The sequence below is a fragment of the Metopolophium dirhodum genome, chromosome 1 (genome assembly GCF_019925205.1).
Source record: "Metopolophium dirhodum isolate CAU chromosome 1, ASM1992520v1, whole genome shotgun sequence".
Classification (NCBI taxonomy): domain Eukaryota; kingdom Metazoa; phylum Arthropoda; class Insecta; order Hemiptera; family Aphididae; genus Metopolophium; species Metopolophium dirhodum.
Window position 1 is genome coordinate 144,222,973 of NC_083560.1, and position 17,576 is coordinate 144,240,548.

The 17,576-nt window shown below is 27.9% G+C and overlaps 3 protein-coding genes, 1 long non-coding RNA gene and 1 pseudogene across 4 annotated transcripts; all 5 read right to left on the bottom strand.

Moving 5' to 3' along the window:
- Positions 1-486: 486 nt before the first annotated feature.
- On the bottom strand, positions 487-9,148 carry LOC132953710 (uncharacterized; annotated as a pseudogene).
- LOC132937197 (uncharacterized) lies at positions 3,319-3,890 on the bottom strand. Its single transcript, XR_009663629.1, has 2 exons — positions 3,634-3,890; positions 3,319-3,525 (listed from the first exon to the last, which is right to left on the bottom strand). It is a non-coding gene; the product is annotated as an uncharacterized LOC132937197 (long non-coding RNA).
- Positions 6,082-6,781, bottom strand: LOC132949075 (uncharacterized). The gene is made up of 3 exons (XM_061019850.1): positions 6,675-6,781; positions 6,276-6,579; positions 6,082-6,198 (listed from the first exon to the last, which is right to left on the bottom strand). The coding sequence occupies exons 1-3, from the start codon at positions 6,779-6,781 to the stop codon at positions 6,082-6,084; spliced, it is 528 nt and encodes a 175-aa protein (XP_060875833.1).
- A 214-nt stretch (positions 9,149-9,362) lies between the features above and the next one.
- Positions 9,363-11,247, bottom strand: LOC132937382 (uncharacterized). Its single transcript, XM_061004204.1, has 3 exons — positions 11,034-11,247; positions 10,704-10,967; positions 9,363-9,807 (listed from the first exon to the last, which is right to left on the bottom strand). Exons 1-3 carry the CDS (start codon positions 11,173-11,175, stop codon positions 9,395-9,397), a joined length of 819 nt encoding a protein of 272 aa, XP_060860187.1. The 5' UTR covers positions 11,176-11,247; the 3' UTR covers positions 9,363-9,394.
- Positions 11,248-11,318: 71 nt separating this feature from the next.
- Positions 11,319-12,456, bottom strand: LOC132933068 (uncharacterized; the record flags this gene model as incomplete). The annotated part of the gene is made up of 3 exons (XM_060999401.1): positions 12,317-12,456; positions 11,970-12,197; positions 11,319-11,901 (listed from the first exon to the last, which is right to left on the bottom strand). Coding segments are annotated over exons 1-3 (930 nt in total), but the record flags the coding sequence as incomplete, so codon positions are not given.
- Positions 12,457-17,576: the final 5,120 nt, after the last annotated feature.

Consider the following 17,576-nt stretch of genomic DNA (forward strand, 5'->3'; position numbering starts at 1 on the left):
TATTTTTTTGCTTTTATTATATTATAAAACGATAGTCTAATTAAAAAAAATAATTCAAATGATATATTACATTATAAATATTCAATATTTTGGCCTAATATACTGTATATAAATATAAATATAGTATTATATTATTCTATAAATATACTAATTAGAGTATAGTATACCTATATAATTATAATAATACTAATAATAGATATATTAATATTAATATATAATAATATAATAATATAATAGTAATATACTATAATATAGCCATAACTCATCAGTCATCATAAAGGTAATAATCATTCAACAATCTTTTCTTGTGGGTCTTTTATGTCTTGAATTTGAAGTCGTTTGCCATATTGAGGTATTACTATTTCCGGTAACACACAGTCTAGATAAAACCTAAAATCAATTATTTATTATTTAAATATTATTAGAAAATGTCCTAGTTTATATAATTTTTTTTATAGGTAGGTATTTTGTCTTAAAATAATATATTCAATAATCATGTAGATAGTATTTTATTTGTAATCATATTATAAAAATAGTTTTATTATTATTACAATTTTTTTTTTAATAATAATATTTTGAATACCGACCTTGTTAACTTAGTGCACATTTCGTTTTGCCAAAATTCATCGTTATATACAATTTTTTCAATGTGTATCCAATTGTCAGAAAATACAACAAAATAACAATACATTTTTTTGCTTATATGCAATTGCCCTTGAATTTGATAATAATAATCATGAGTTATCTTTAATTCTGGTTCATTAGATTTTTTATTAATTTTAAGAAATTTTATCTGAAAAATGTAAGATTTTAATATACATATAGGCAGTGTTCGGACTTATCTAGATGAATATCTAGATAATTATTTGTTCATCTTTTATCTTATCTAATATCTAGATAAATAGTTACAAGGTATCTAAACGTTCATCTTAGATTATTTTTGTACTAATCTAAATAAATCATCTAGATACATTTTTTATTGATATAAATATATATAATATATATATATTGTATATGTATATATATCTTACTTTTTTGTCATTTATAGCATCAATGATGGTTGTATGATCTTTAGCAGAATAAGGACATTTAATTTCGACCAACCAGACAGTCATCTCCAATCAGTCCATCTATTAATTAAAATTGTAAATACATGTCTAAATGTATAAAATATATACTATACTGTATCCTACTGTTATATTTAACATATGAAACATTCATTATTTAAAAAATATCTTTTACATGGTTTCAAGTAAGTAGTATATATTTGTATGTTCACAGCCAGCTTTTCCACAGTAAAAATTTTTTTTCAAGGGGGAATGTCCCCCTTGGAGCACTCAGATTTACCGTGTAACACATTTCACACTGATTGTTGGTAAATTTTACCTCGAAAAAATGTACTGTATTTCATTTTTACTCATGTTGGTTACACTGATTTTTTTAATAATGATAAAAACATTATTTATTATTTACAATAATTTTAAGTTATAAGCTGATTGCTGATTATTTTTTTCATATTCAGTTACTAATGATCCATCGTTCACTCAAGTCGTGTCTCATTTTTCTTTATTTTCTCAAAGTTTTATTAAATTGTATAAGTTATTTAATTTCTTCAAAAATGAATTTTCAAAAATGCGCAAACGATGTCCAGTCATTGGTCGATCAAATACGATTCAATTCAACGCCAGCGTATCCAGAATTCTCTGCATTTGTATCTAGGTTACGATCTTTTAAAAGTTTTCCTCCAAATACCGGTCAGAATAAGTACAAGCTCTCAGAATGTGGATTTTACTATATCAATCTCGATGACGCAGTTCAATGTCATTGGTGTGGAGTAATTCTACATAGTTTTGAAATCGATGATAATTGTTTTATAGAACATACCCGATTCTCACCAAAATGTTTATATGTATTATTAATGAAAGGTAATCAGTTTGTTCAAAAAGTCTTAAGTAAATATTGTAAAACCGAAGTTATTTGTAATTGTGAAACCGGTTCGTACGACACCATTTGTTAAATCATGTTTTTTTTTATATAATATACTGTTTATAATATTTGCTGTATTGAATAAAAAAAAAAAAATAAAAAAAAAATTGAATGTTTTATCTTAAATGTTTTATTATTCGATTTAATATCTTGTGGACGTATAGCCTAGCGGATTAGTGCGTATATAATAATTTAAAATGTTTTTCAGGTATCAGGTTAGTAAGTATATGTAAATTCCCTCTCTAGTATGCACTAATTCGCTAACTGTACGTTCACATTTTTTGCATTTTTTTTTTTTTTATCCGAGTTTTTAGTATATAATATGACTGCAAAGGAAAAAACTAACAGTCCAATGTATAACTCCTAACAGTTATATCCTACTTTTTATTGTGTACTTTTTTAGCAAAAAAAACTTCATTATGAGTCCACTAATAATTGTCTGTAAGTCTACATTCGACATCCGAGCTTTTAACAAGAAAAGTATTACAGTTGGATTACTAATTAATAAGCAGATTTCAATTATTTTATTATTAGAATGTAAACTTTCAAAGAAAATTATTACATTAAGTTTAGAAGAATGGTTCACACTAATGTCTGAATCTAATTACAATTCAATTATCAATAACCTAAATACCAGGGTGAGGCGTGTAAAGATTACCGATTCCTTTTCATATTCAATTAATGTTAAACAGAGTTCAATTACCCTACATCTAAACGAGGAATATATTACCTTGACACACGTAGACTTGTACCGGCTTCGTCAATTACAGAATTTGATTGATTTGTATGTGGTAGACAAGCAAAAACGTTTAGCAAATTATCAAATTACTTTCAACACTGCATATGACCTAATTAAAAATGATGTCCGTGGTCTGCCATCCACTTGCCAAAGGAACGAATTTACCAACCAATATATTCAAAACTATGATTTTAATTATTATAATCATTTACAGAACGATGACACATCATTTTTATATGAAATATTACAATTTCATTTTAACACATTGTCCGATATGATTTTACAAGATCTAATAATATAAAATATATAAATATGTTTAATAATTATTTATTTAAAAAAATAAAAACTTTTTTATTCAATAATAAACTTGCTTTTTTTTTCTTAAATTACATGTCACCTTTAATCATAAAGAATAGTTTTAATGCGTTTTAGTTTCAAATTTTATGTTTTCAGTAAATAAGTAGATTAAATTTTGATAGTACAGAATTGATAGCAATGTTTCAATTAGACATTTTTTTCTCAGGCATACTATATAGTTTATAGGTTTATGTTTTCCAAGACCTTTGAGTATTGAACAAATAAAAACATACATGTATAATAATATTTTGTTTTATTAAATGAAACTCATTTTTCCGTATAATAATCAAACAACCGTCTTGCTTTTAATAGTTTGACGCTTTGGATCGGTTAGTAATTTATCAAATATAATTTGCATTGTCTCATTAAGACCAGTATGAAGTGTTTGATCTTTTGATTCGTCGGTCGTGTACAATCTAACAGTAGCTTCACTGAACTTCCATCTATTACAACAAATTGTTTTATTTAAAAACAAAAGTAAATAAAGTAAATAAAATCAGTAAAAAAACAGATTCAGCAATAGTTTTTTTAATTTAAACCAATGTATTTACCTGTCCTTTACTGGTACATTCTCGATGTTAGTAACCTTATAATGACTTAGCACCCAAAGATCCTTTCCTTTTTCTTCAAAAGGCGTCTTTATTGTCACAACGCCATCTCCTTGTCTGAATGTTAGCGAATTAAATACTTCAACATCAAAATCTTCTGATCTCAAGCGTTCGCTGATATTATCTCTGTATGATGCATTCTATAAAAAAAAATAAATTATTTATGCTATCATTAGGAAAAAATATTATTTTTATTACCATTTTATTCTGCTTCTTTTTCATAGGTTTTTTAACACTTGTTTTTTGTGCAGAACGTTTTGATCCAGGTTTTGTTTTTGAAAAAGACGGTCTTATATCAATTGATTCGCTAAAATGTTCATTCTGTGAAACATAAAACATAGTATATTATTTTTTACTGTTTTTTTTCCATTATATATTTTTTCTATGTCCCAAGAATTATATCCAAAGCGTTGAGTAATGTTACGACGCACTTCCAATATACTATGTTATAATCAGTCATTTAATATTATTTTAAGAATTATAACCATAGCGTTGAGTGGTGTTACGACCGGCCTCCAATTTTCTATGGTTATAAGATATTTACTAAGTAGTTACTAACCTCTGAATCAGTTGAAGCAATTGTACGGTACGACATTTTATTTTTGGTAGTATTTCTGTTGAACTGAGCTTCTTGTCCTGGGATGAAATCTTGAAGACTGGTGAATATTAGAGAATTCCCTGTCTTTTATACACAGATTTTTACCACTACTTCAATAATTAAGTATACAAATGGTCATAGCCTTACATTATAGAAACCTGCTAAAACATGAACATACAGGTACAACAGCAAAATCACATTACATGACTTTAAATTGACGCTAACATAACCTATCCCAGCCAAATGTTTATGATATTCACCTTTTACCATGGTCAATACCCTCCTTGAATAAATTTCTACAATAACCTTACCTTAGATGGGTGCTGAAACATGTTCATATACAACAGCAAATTACATTACATGAATTTAAATTATTACAAACAGGATTTAAAATAAATTAGAATGTATACATTCATTCTCAAAAACCAATTACATTATATGAATTTTAATTGTTGCTAACATAACCTGTCCAGCCAAATGTTTTCACATTTACTAAATGTCAATGCTTAGAATGTATACATTCATTCTCAAAAACCAATTATATTATATGAATCTAAATTGCTGCTAATATAACCTGCTCAGTCAAATGTTTTCACATTTACTTAATGTCAATGCCATTATAATATTAAAACAGGATGTAAAATAAGTTGAAATGTTTAAATCCATCACAAAAAAATTGTAATGAGAGAAGAGAGGGTTATTTTCGGGTATAAAACCCAGAATTTCTTAGCTTATCATCATCAGTTCAAGCAACAGCAGTTCCAAGAGCAGCCAGCAGCAGACCAGTCTTCTTCGCCAAAACAACAGCCAGCCAGCAGTTTACCAAACATCTTCAACAGCCAGTCAAAAGATTGTCAAAACAACTCTAACAAATAGACCAGCCATCATACTTAGAAAAAGTACCTCAATTTCTACAAGCTATGTAAGTACTATTTTTTTTTTATTGTTATTTATTAAATTTAACATCATACTTCTTTTTTTTAAAAAATAAAATAGAATAATAACAATTTATTGTTGTAATGATAATACAGTTTTATAATATTACTATGGGTATTGAGTGTTTAGACTTAAATATTTTTTTTCATAGATTATTTAAAATAAAAACATTAAAATAGAAGTAGTTGAAAGACGGTTTCTCAACTCTCACTTTTAGTCACTACTATAATATAAGCTGTTTTCTTTTTTTTTGTTAAGTTATGATCAAGTAACAATAATACGTTATAATTACACCACGTCCACAGTATAGAAGATAACTTACTGATGTACCATACTATCATAGATTTACATAGATAAGATAGAACATCGGGCTTATCATTCATCAATAATATTGATAATTATTACCTAACCTCAAAAATCTTTAATAGTCAATCTCTTTCATGATAATAACTATAGATACCGTTATCTAGTAGTGTTGCACCCAAGGTGGATATATAGAGGTGTAAACACTTCCCATCTTTTACATTATGATAGTGGGCCGAAAAAAGTACACCACTTGTAACTGCCACCAGGAGCGCTGACTACCCGATGAAGGCTCAAACACATTCAATTTTGTATGGCACATTATGCAATTTAGCGTTTTATTCTAATTAATCTAATTACTAATTAGTATATTTAGTAATTACGAGGACTGTGGACTTCATGATCTAATAATTAATATTTTAAATTTTAAATAGTGTAACTTAATTTAATATGTACAATGTGTGTATATGGTACTTTTAATTCATATATTTTAATATCCAGATTGGAAAACATGTACCAGTAGTTAAGTAATATTTTACTATTTTATATTTATATTATGGTAACTTAATGTTATTTGCATCAGTATGAACATTGTAGCTGAGTGGTTCAATTATATTTTTTTCTTTTATATCAGTGACCAATTCAGGATTATTAATTATTTCATTTACAGGCTGTATAGACATTTAATAAATATTATTTAAATTAATGAAGGAATGTGTTATTGTTTCATAATATTATTATACCTTACATTTAAATCACTGGGTTTATTCTTTTTGCGATTGTTTGGTACTATTGACCTTTCCATTGGAGGTTTTCGTTTTTTAATATTTTTATTGAAATAAGATGGTAAATTAAGGAAAATACATGGTATAGCGTTAGCATTTAAACTAACTCTCTTGAGCTGATGTTTTATTTCATTTCCTGCTGCATCCTCAAATATCCTATATGAAATAATATCTTCAGGAGCAAAATGGAGTTCACATACTCCATCTTTTTTGGTTAATAATCTATCTGCTCGTGGAATTTTTAAATTCCATGTATCAATCATGTTCTAAAAAGTAATGAATTATTTACCCTAATATGAACTTTTCATTGAATATACATATACATAATAATATAAATATATATTAATTATTAATTAGTATAAGAAATAGGATGGAATACTGAAGGCAGTTTTACTCCCTGCTGTTTGTATATTTTATTTTGTTTGGGTAACCCAGAGTTACACCCAGGTACAAAACACTTAAGAGGCATACTACAATACTCGATAAGTTACAAAAATAAGTTTCATACCATCTTTTGTACAAAAAAAGTAGGTTGTGTAGATACTTAAAAGAATGCAAAAGCCAAAAGAGGTACACTAGGATAATAATATGATGTAAATAGGTACTATTATTATACACATAAATAATTTCCATAGAGACATTGAGTAGTGAGATGGTATTTTCAATAATTCCATTATTAGAATAACTACAATATGTTTTTACAAAAATAAACATATTATGACAAGTAGTGGTACCAAATTAAGGAAATAACAAATTTACAATTAGGTAGGTACTTTAATCAATATATTTCAATATGACAATCATTACAATAAATTCATAAATTTAAATTTTTAATTATAACACAAATAGGTAGGCAACATGTCTACAACTACTCCACAAATCAATATTCCCAAAAAAAATGTGGATAATTATCAATAATTGTATAATTGAAGATAGATTTATGTTTCAAAATTATTTAATAAAAATCCATCTAAGTTATTCATTATTTAAATTAAATTGATATCTTATATTTTTATTTTTTATGGCATTACAACTTGCAAGCATTCAGCATTGTAAATCGTATTTTCGTATAGAAGTACGAACATTATGAGCCTTCATCGGGTAGTCAGCGCTCCCGGTGGCAATCACAAATGGTGTACATTTTTCAATCAATTTATAATCAGAGTGTTTACACCTCTATATATCCACCTTGGTTGCACCATACCTTGTTTTTATCAATGTTAAAATACTATAGCTGATTATAAATATTTGTATTACACGTGTAATATTATCTTACGTAAAATGTTTTTAATATAAAAAATTTTTTTTATTATATTAAAATATTCAATAATGTTTAATGACTGTATAAAATATATCCTAAAACGTATATTATACACATATATAAATTTAAATTATTTTTTCTATAATGTTTTTTTTTATTGCTTTTACGTTAAGATTATTCGAAAGCTGCTGTCGCACGTTGATAGTAAACACGTAGTTGCTTTCGTGACAACGTAATGTTACCGTACGAACTCTACGATAGTTACAATCGCCCTATCTACTATTAACTAACATATAAACTATCACGTTTTTTTCTATTATCGTGTGACGTAGCTTCACTAGCAACTAAAATTTTATTTTTTATGATATAAATGCTATATTGTCTAATTTTTAAAGTTTTTTTATTTAGATTTGAATAATATAATTAGTTATAATTATATATACGTATATACGTACATTCGTTGTTTTATAAATAATCGCTTTAATAATTAGATTTATATAATATTTTATATTTTATACTAATGTATTTAGTCAAAAATTACAGATAATGAATTTTTGGCATTCATATGATTTTTGTAATGAACAAATTCAATATTATGGAGAACAAATTGTAACCTTAACGAAGATGATTGATGAAAATAAGATTAAAGAAAGATATGAATATAAAGATCTCAAAAAAAAAATTAAAAACCTGAACAATTTATGTATAAAAAGTTTTTTTCTAATTACAAAATTGGCATATGAAATTTAACGATGAAATATAATATTTACGAGAAATTTTTTTGACATAATCTAAATTAAATTCAACTTATTGTTACTTTTTGATATCCAATATTGTTAACTGCCTGTTTGCACATCGTAAATAGTAAAAATAACTTTGACAAAACTTGCCAGTAATTAAGATGGTATAATTCCTGTTCGTTATACATTTATTCCTCGTAAATATTAAATTTCATCATTAAATTTCATATGCCAATTTTGTCCTAAATTCGATTTTTAAGTACCGAAATACTAAGAAAAATATTCAGCTTTAAAATATGAAACTAAAACTGTATGTTTTCATTCAAAAAAGTAAAAATTAAAAAAAAAATATAAGGATAAAGAATAAATAAAAATAATTAAATAATTATAAATATATATAAGTATTTACATTTTGTTTTGTAACGACAAGAAACCATGTAAAAATATTTTGATATTTTATATTATGTCTATAATTAAATGTATTTGTATTATATTAAATATATAAAGGTTATATAGACTATGTCTCACCTGGTGAAGCAGCAAAGTATGGAATAGATTGATCAACTATTAGACCGCAAGAAGAAACTTTTTGGCCTAATTTAGTTTCCAAACATTGTATGGCGATTGATTCCATTGTTTTTCCATATTCAGTTGCGGCTGAAGAAAAATATCTGTACAGCAAATCATAAACCAAAGACTTACATGAGGTTGTTGATCTTCGTTTACAAATTCGGCCAAAGTTAGAAGCAGTAAGACGGTTTTTTCGTTCAATATGCCATTTTTGACATGCTGCTTGTTCTCTTGTTTCTAACTCCAACTGTTGCCTTGCATTGTCATTCAATGTTATTGAATGCAAAAAATATGTTTTTTTTTCTTCGATGTCATGTAAAGAATATTCATCTAGAAGAGGTTCAGCTAAGCCGTAATGTTCATCTTCACCGCGCGATTTTTTCAAAAACAATTTTTTCTTAGGAAACAACTGCCTTCTTTTTTTAAGTGCTGCTGCTTTCTTTTCTCTGGATTTTAAAAGTTTCTTTCCTACATGACCTATAAATTATAACAATATTGGCATAATATTTAACTAGTTTTTATAACATATATATTTTACTAAATTACCAGGACTAATTTCATTGACTGCATGTTTGTGTAATGAACGTAAAAATTGACCTGAAGTATTATATGATACAACAGCAGACTCAATTCTTGTATTATACGAATTTCGTAATGAAAAATTGATCCGTTTTCCACACAAGTGTTTATTTATAATACTGTTGAACTGTTCACACACATTATTGTCCACGTTCAACAATAAACTTTCAGTGTGCATAACTGGTCGTCCAACTATTTGATTTATTTCTCTTACTAGGCCACATTTTTCCGCGTCATCTAACAAATCAAGTTCATTTGATTTGTTTCCGTTACAAAAATATTTTTCACAATGCTTATGACTACCCATGATATGGCAAAAGCTATTTGTAATATCTTTACGTAATCCTATATAGAATAAAATTAAATATACATTAAAACATATATTAATATACTATAGTAAAACACAAATTATCACTTAGGAATATAGATAATGTAACATATGGAGTAGGTACGAGTAATATGTGTATTATTATTTTTATAATGTACTTCAAACATGACATTTTATTTTTTAGATTCTAAGCTAAGCAATATTGCAGTTTTTACAATAATTACTTTTGTGTTGTTTTATTTATTTACTTTTGTGATTATCATCACTTTTTGGAGCAGAAAAAATGCTTTTATCTTCAATTTAAAGTTTCAGGTAGCCAATTGGATAATAATTATTATAATATAGTATATATATACAGTTATACAAGGTAAATGTGTTGTTCACCATGCATCAGGCATGCTTACACATCTATATTTTTTTATAATAAAATGAATATAAAAACTTCTGTTATTCAAAATAGAAAAAAAAAATTCTTTTTTTAATTTAAATTGTTTAGTGAATAATTTTTTTGGAACACTGGTGAATTATCCTGTATAATAATGTTTGCCGTATAAGAATAATAATAAAAATAAATTATAAAATAGCCTTAAAAAAAGAGACAGACACCTCCGTTTTTTCTCCACTAACAATCGATTTTCATATTATACCTACAATCATTGAATAACATTTTAACACTTTCATAACAGTGACAAGGTACATTTTAAAATTTTAAATTCAGTGGCGTGATCATTGCTCGTTGCTCATTCAAACCTAACATATAACAGAGCGACCCATTTATTTTTCGATTTTACATCAAAATATGTGTTAGTTTGAGACGAGTTTATATTTTGATGCAATTAAAATTTCCTTTTATCGGCTGTATCGTTTAACTTATACAAATATAAGAATATAAATCAATATTGTTATTACTCACCGGAGACTTTTTGATGTTTCGTTTGACTAATCAACTTACTCCGATAGTCTATGGCTTTAGTGATAGCAGATCTAAATCGCTTTGCATTACTTGAAATATGGTTTCGCAATGGTATTGGGAATTTACTATTTTTTACAATAGCAGCCAGTTTTGTACCATAATTTCTTAATAAATGGTTTCTACATTCAATTTTTTCAATATGGAAATTAGGACCATACGGTCTCATTTCCAACAATCTTTTGCTGACACTAGAGTCACCATCACCTGTGAAAAATAATATTTATAATTGTATTAATTATTGTCACTTTCAAATAGTTCTTAATAAAATACCAATTAGTTTATTAAATTTTAAGCCATGTAATTCAATGCTTCGTTTGAACCCTTCGGCAACAGCATCAGCCTCCATCGCTGTTGAAGCATTGTTCCAATTTAAAAAAACAAGTGTGTTTTGGAACTTCAGACTTTTTTGCATTTTTCGATCTCTGACAAATTAAACAATATCTGTTTCTTATACCAATAAATAAGATTTTTTTGGTTTTATATCCAATTATTGTAGCCTGAAAATTTTAAAAACACAAAAGTAGGTAATTACTTTAAAATAAATTACTTTTTAGTTATTTTTATAAGTAGGTATAACTGTACAGTTATTGTATTTACCACGCCGGACAAAGCATCATACTTAGTTTTGTAGCTACGTTTGGACCACTGACCGTCAGCTACAACTGTGCACATAGGTATACCATCTATATCTAATTCATTTGCTTCGATCGCTAATCGCCTTTCTTCTTCACCGGCTAATCTCATTGCGTCTTGGGCAATACAATGAATTTTGTCACCGATTTCTTCTTGACCAGATAAAAATGTACTGCTGCTCATACATGGAATATCGGTGGAAGCTAATATTTCATCGAGTTGTGAATATCCTATTCCGATAGATATTGAACCACTGATTGCTGCTAAATTTATAGGCAGATATGTCTCTGGGACCTTTTTTTCAGACTCAATTTTCATGTTAACTTTACACATTTTACATGTGAATTGAAATTGCGACCGTAGACCAAAACGTATTTCACGTACAAACTCCATATCCATGAAAGTACATCCAAAACCCCCTTCGTGGATACATTTTTTAATTTGTTCAAATACGTAAAATATGTCCACTATTCGACGACCCAAAGAACATACTTCTGTTGCTGTTCAATAATTATTAATATAAATTATAAATCAGTATTTGTTAAAACAGATTTCATAGTAAAAATTACATACTCAGGAGGATTAGTTATTTTAATCGACAGTCCTGGAAGAGATTTATCATCTGGTTCTAATGTAGGAGAATCAGCAATAATATTTGTTGATTGCTCACAAAATAAATCATCATACATTGGAGTATTGTATACTTCAAATGATGGTCCTGGAAGTGATCCATCTGCAGCTCCAGTTGTGGACGATTCAAAAAATACATTTGTTGGCTGCTTATTGATAGTTGTATCCTCACTATTTTTTTTTTTTTTTTTTTTTTTTAATTCGATAAGAAAAAATAATTATTTAAATAATGAATAAGTATTATAATACAGTCATAAGTTCGGTGATAATATTCAGTTTTAGGTATTTACCTCACAATTTTACAATTCTTATTACCATTGCGAACTCCTTTCATACGTCTTTTTAAAGACATTTTACCCGATCGTCGTGATTGATTCGTTGCAATTGCACGCAATTTTTTTGGTGACATTATATATTATGAAAATAAAACCGTATAAGCGCAAATATATTATGTTTTTTCACTAATGAAATAAACAATAATAACTAATAATAATAATATGGGTTATAATATAATATAAAATTATGTCAACTTCTTAGTGCTTACATGCATACAGTTGTAAAATATGACAAAATATAACACGGAAACATTTTATTCACAAATGCATAGATTCAAATTACAAAATGTAGGTATAAGTGTATAACCTCTTTGTTTACTTCAATCCTCGACAAAAAAATGTACATACATAAATACATTCTTGGAGGTGTACATAAAGTTAATTTCATGCGAAAATATAATAATAATAAATAATGTATATGCATTTCCATCTCTGAGTGTCTAAACAATATTTTTCTATATCCTCATGAACTCCGTGGAAAATACAAACACAATTCGTCGTGACAATAATTGTGGGCCGGGGTGGCCGTCGGTTAGTCGGTAGAGTGGGGAACGCCACGCAAACCAGAAAAGATTCAATATTATAATAAATAATAATTAATTATTTTTAAATTCTTTACATTAGAAAACAGTTTACTCGCTCTGTATTTTATAGAATTTTCAAAATTTCAACCTAAACTTTAGATTCTAAGCGGAGCGATGAATGTATTAGTCATACAATATTATTGTACAAATTATTTTTAGTTGGAAATTATAAAAAAAAGTCTATTTATATCTAAGATTTGAAAATTGAATGCATGATTCCTAATAAGTTTTCCTACTTTTAACAACAACAAAAAGGTATACTGGGAAGTCAAATAATTTTTTAAGAATGTTTGAAATTCAAAATTTTTCGTCATTGGATACTCTAATACTCACCTGTAAATAAACGAATTCAAATCAAACAATTTTTTTATTTTATTGTAATTCAATAAAATTTAAAATTTAAATATTATTTGTTTATTTTATTATTTCCTATAATATTATGATGAGAATTAAAAAATATTTTGGCCAAAATTGTTTATGGTTGAATAATATAAAATAAAATAAGTTAATTCTTTCGACATTGGATATTCACCCCTCACATCAAAATACACAAATTCTAATCGTAAGATTTTCTTATGTTGTTGTAATTTAAAAACGAATAACCGTAGATATTTTTTTTAACCAAATATTTACAAGAGCTTTTTCTATACATGGTAGAAATGTATAATTTTAAAAATATGTTGACTCGTTTTGAGTTATTTATAGGTATTAAAAACTTTCAATTTATTATAGTTTTATTTCTATGTGGAGCCTTGATAATTTGAAATTAATTCTGTGCCTAATCTAACCTAAGCAAAACTATCCTTAGTAATTGGAACAAATTTAATTTCCCTTGAAAAGGGAACCTAATAAAGGTTCCACTGTACATCAACAAACAAATGTTTGCATTATCAAACAACTTTTAAATTTACATATCATCATTCCTCATAAGTTGTCATAATAATAGCAGTAAAAAATATTAAAGATACGTAATCACAATGTTTTATTTAAAAGCATTTAAAGTTCAGATTTTGGCAATTTTTTTCGATCTATAATGTTCAAATGTACCTATATCGATGTTCACAAAAATATTTTTCCTGATAATTGCTTATTACTTATTCAAGTTATTCGTGTTTTTTTGTATCTATCATCATGTTTTGGGAAAGTAAAAATGTTTAAATTTTCTTCAACAGCATATTTTCTGGTAGAAATCATAGTTGGTGCTTTGGGGGATAAAGAGTAAATCATTTCCACTAGTTTTAAAAAGCGTCAAGAACAAAAAGTTTAGAAAAACTGAGATTTTTAGGCAAAACCAGTTTTAAAAAAAAATAAATATAAATTCACAAACTCACATACCTACAAAGATTTTCTTATTTTTTCGTTATTCAACAGCTAATAACCGTGGGTACTTGAAATATTCATCAAATATTTATTTTATCATTTTATATACATGATGATAAAATGTTCAAAATATTTCTACTCGTTTTTAATAGACGTTTAAATTTTAAATTTTTTTAGTTTTATATTCAGCTACAAATGTCAATAAAATTTTATTCGTAGACTCAAAGGCTTGAAAATGTACTACAAAGTTCCTTATAAGTTGTTATAATAGCAGTTGAGAAATATTAAATAACCATATGCAAGATTTTTTTTATAAGTATTTGACCTTTAAATGTTGACAACATTTACAAAAATCTTGAAAATGTTTAAATTATTTCGTAGATAAAAAAATTATAATAATATGTTACATTTTTATAGCTAAGGATTGAAAATTTAAAACAATGATTCTCATAAATAGATCATACTGTAACCATAAAATCTAAAAAATACATAAACATTAAACAATGTTTTTTTTTTTTTTTTTTTATTGGTATTAAAGGCTTCAACAGCTAGGTCATTAGCCTGTGGTTGTGGTTACATTATCGTTAATTAGTGAATATACAAATTAATAAATTAATAACTAAATTACAAAATTCTAAATTCTAAATTAATTTTGCGTTACAATTATAGTATATATGGATTTTACAGAGGTATTATGTATTTGCATTATATTTTTAGCAGTGTAGTTCTATCTTTGTATTAAATTTTTGTGTCAATGCCGATGGATTTGAAGAAGGTATGTATCAAGTGCGTGTTGTGTTCTCCTAGAGCTTCCTCCATCGTTGATGGTTTGTTGAGGATGTTTCTTGCGTTGACGTATAGCGGGCAGTCTAAGACTATATGTTTGATTGAGAGCGGTTCGTTACATTGACTACAGAGAGGTTGTTCTTCATGTTTTATGATGTGGGTGAGATTGGTATGGCCGATTCTTGTTCTGGTATTAATTTCGGATCGTCTGGAAGCATTAGGCTGAGTGTGCCATTTAGTGATTTTCTTTTTAATCGATTTAAGTTTATTGGTGATTGGTATTTCATCCCAGGATGTTTGCCACATTTTGGAAGTATGTATATTTATACATCTTTTGACGTCTTGGTATGGGAGGGTAGTAATGGTTGAGGATGAGGACGAGGTGATTGCCTCGTTTGCTAGTATATCTACTTTTTCGTTTCCAGGAATGCCCGTATGTGAGGGAACCCACATGAATTCGATTGCTTTATAGGTCGATGTGATGATATTATGTATTTGACAGATTATCTCATTAGAGGGGTTCGGTGATTCGATTGCTAGAAGGGCGCTTAGGGAGTCACTGATTATTAAGATTTTATTTGATAATGATGACTTTCCGAATATTATGGCTTCTTTGATAGCTTGGGTTTCCGCTGTGAATATGCTGGCTTCAGGGAGGAGCTTAAATCGTTTTGAGGAGTGGCTTGTAAAGTAAGCGAATCCTACTCCGATAGAGGTTTTGGAGGCATCGGTATAAATATGATTGAAATCTTGAAATTCGGTGTGTAAAATGTCATTAAAGTTTGCTATTATAGTTGTGTGAGCGGTGCTATCCTTTTTGAGATGGAGGAGCTGCGTATTTATTTTAGGGGACCATTGCCAGTAGGGAGTTGACGTAAAAGGAAAGAAGGTGTCGGTGTTAATGAGGCATTTTGAATTATTACACAGTTTGGTGTGAGTGTCAATGATTTTTTCACGTTTCATTGGAGTTCTGAGGCTAGGAGAGGAGGTGAATATTTGTGATGCCATGTGGTATTCAAGGTTTTTTTTTTTTGCCACGTATTTTAGAATTTCTTTGTTTCTTCGGATCTGGAGATTAAACAATGTTATTTTTACATTTTTACAGAATTTTTTTGGCTAATATGAATTTATCATTCTGTTATACTGCGTGTATTTCAAAACAAAAAAGTTAATTTTTTCGTATACAATGATTTCATATCATTGAACTCAAATTTGAATTTCTCAAAAAAAAATTGCATCAGATTTAAAATTTGTATTAGGTACTTATATATATTAAAAAATAAAAATAAAAAATATTCTACTATATATTTAATGCAAGAGTCAATGAATTATAAAATAAAAATATTGATTAAAATAAAAGTTTGTCAGATCTATTTACAGCCTGTACAACAGGTAAGGACGTAAAATAAATATTTTACGTGTAATTGCCAATTAATGTATAAAATAAATTGTATCAAGAATTTAATTACAAACATTTTGGTTATTTATATAATTTATAAATAATGTATAATTTACTAAGTTATCATAAGAAACTGTTAGACTGTACAGCAGATGAGGATCACGAAAATTGAACGTTGCGTTCTAAGTGCCGATCGTTGCTATTACGGCGCGCGGCGTGGCGGCAGAGGCGCGGCGGCGCTTGACCGACAATAATATAAATCATGAAAATGATTTTCTTCGTAATTATATTTCGCATATAAAGTATTGAATAATAGTACCACTCTATGGTGTTAACGTTTTCAAGGTCGCGACGGCGCTACTTTTTTACGAAATCGCGGAGCTTATGTGGAGTGGGGGCTGCCGCCGAGTACGCGCGAAAATAATTCATCGTTTTTTCCGCTAGAAGCAGCACAAGACTGCGCACGACGGCGAGATACATTTTATAAAATACAATTCTAAACATAGTAAAATAGGTTTGCGGGTATCAAATATACTCGCTCTGTATTTTTGGTAGAGTTACCAAATTTTCACAGCGCATTGCGAAGAACTTTATCTGTGCTGTAGCGTTTTCATTTTTTTAATATCATTACCCAATGGTTTTTTATAAGCTTTTGAAAAACAACAAAAAAAGCAAATGTTTGATAATAAATAACTTAAATTGTATTTATGTTACAAAAAAAAGAAAAACGCTACGGCATAGATAAATTTCTTCTTTATGCATCGTGAAATTTTGGTACTTTTATCATAAATACGGTGAAAGATATGTTGATACTCGCAAAACAGTTTTTACACCCAAATATGCGGCGGTAGGACGGCCTCTTAAGGTGCCAATAACTGTACCCTTTACCCTATACGTCCCTATCACGATTACTTTTCATATAATATTAATGATTGTATTAGTTTTCCAGTGAATGTCGATCGGAAGCGTCAATGGGTGATGTTCGCTGAGGACAATGGTGGCAATGCTCAACATTGGCTCATTCCAAGCTCTGTTCAAGGCATTTTGTTGCCGGTCGTGATTACTACGGAGCAGTCGTACATCGCCGTCGACTGCGGGAGGAGTGCCGTCAGTAGTGAGTAACAAC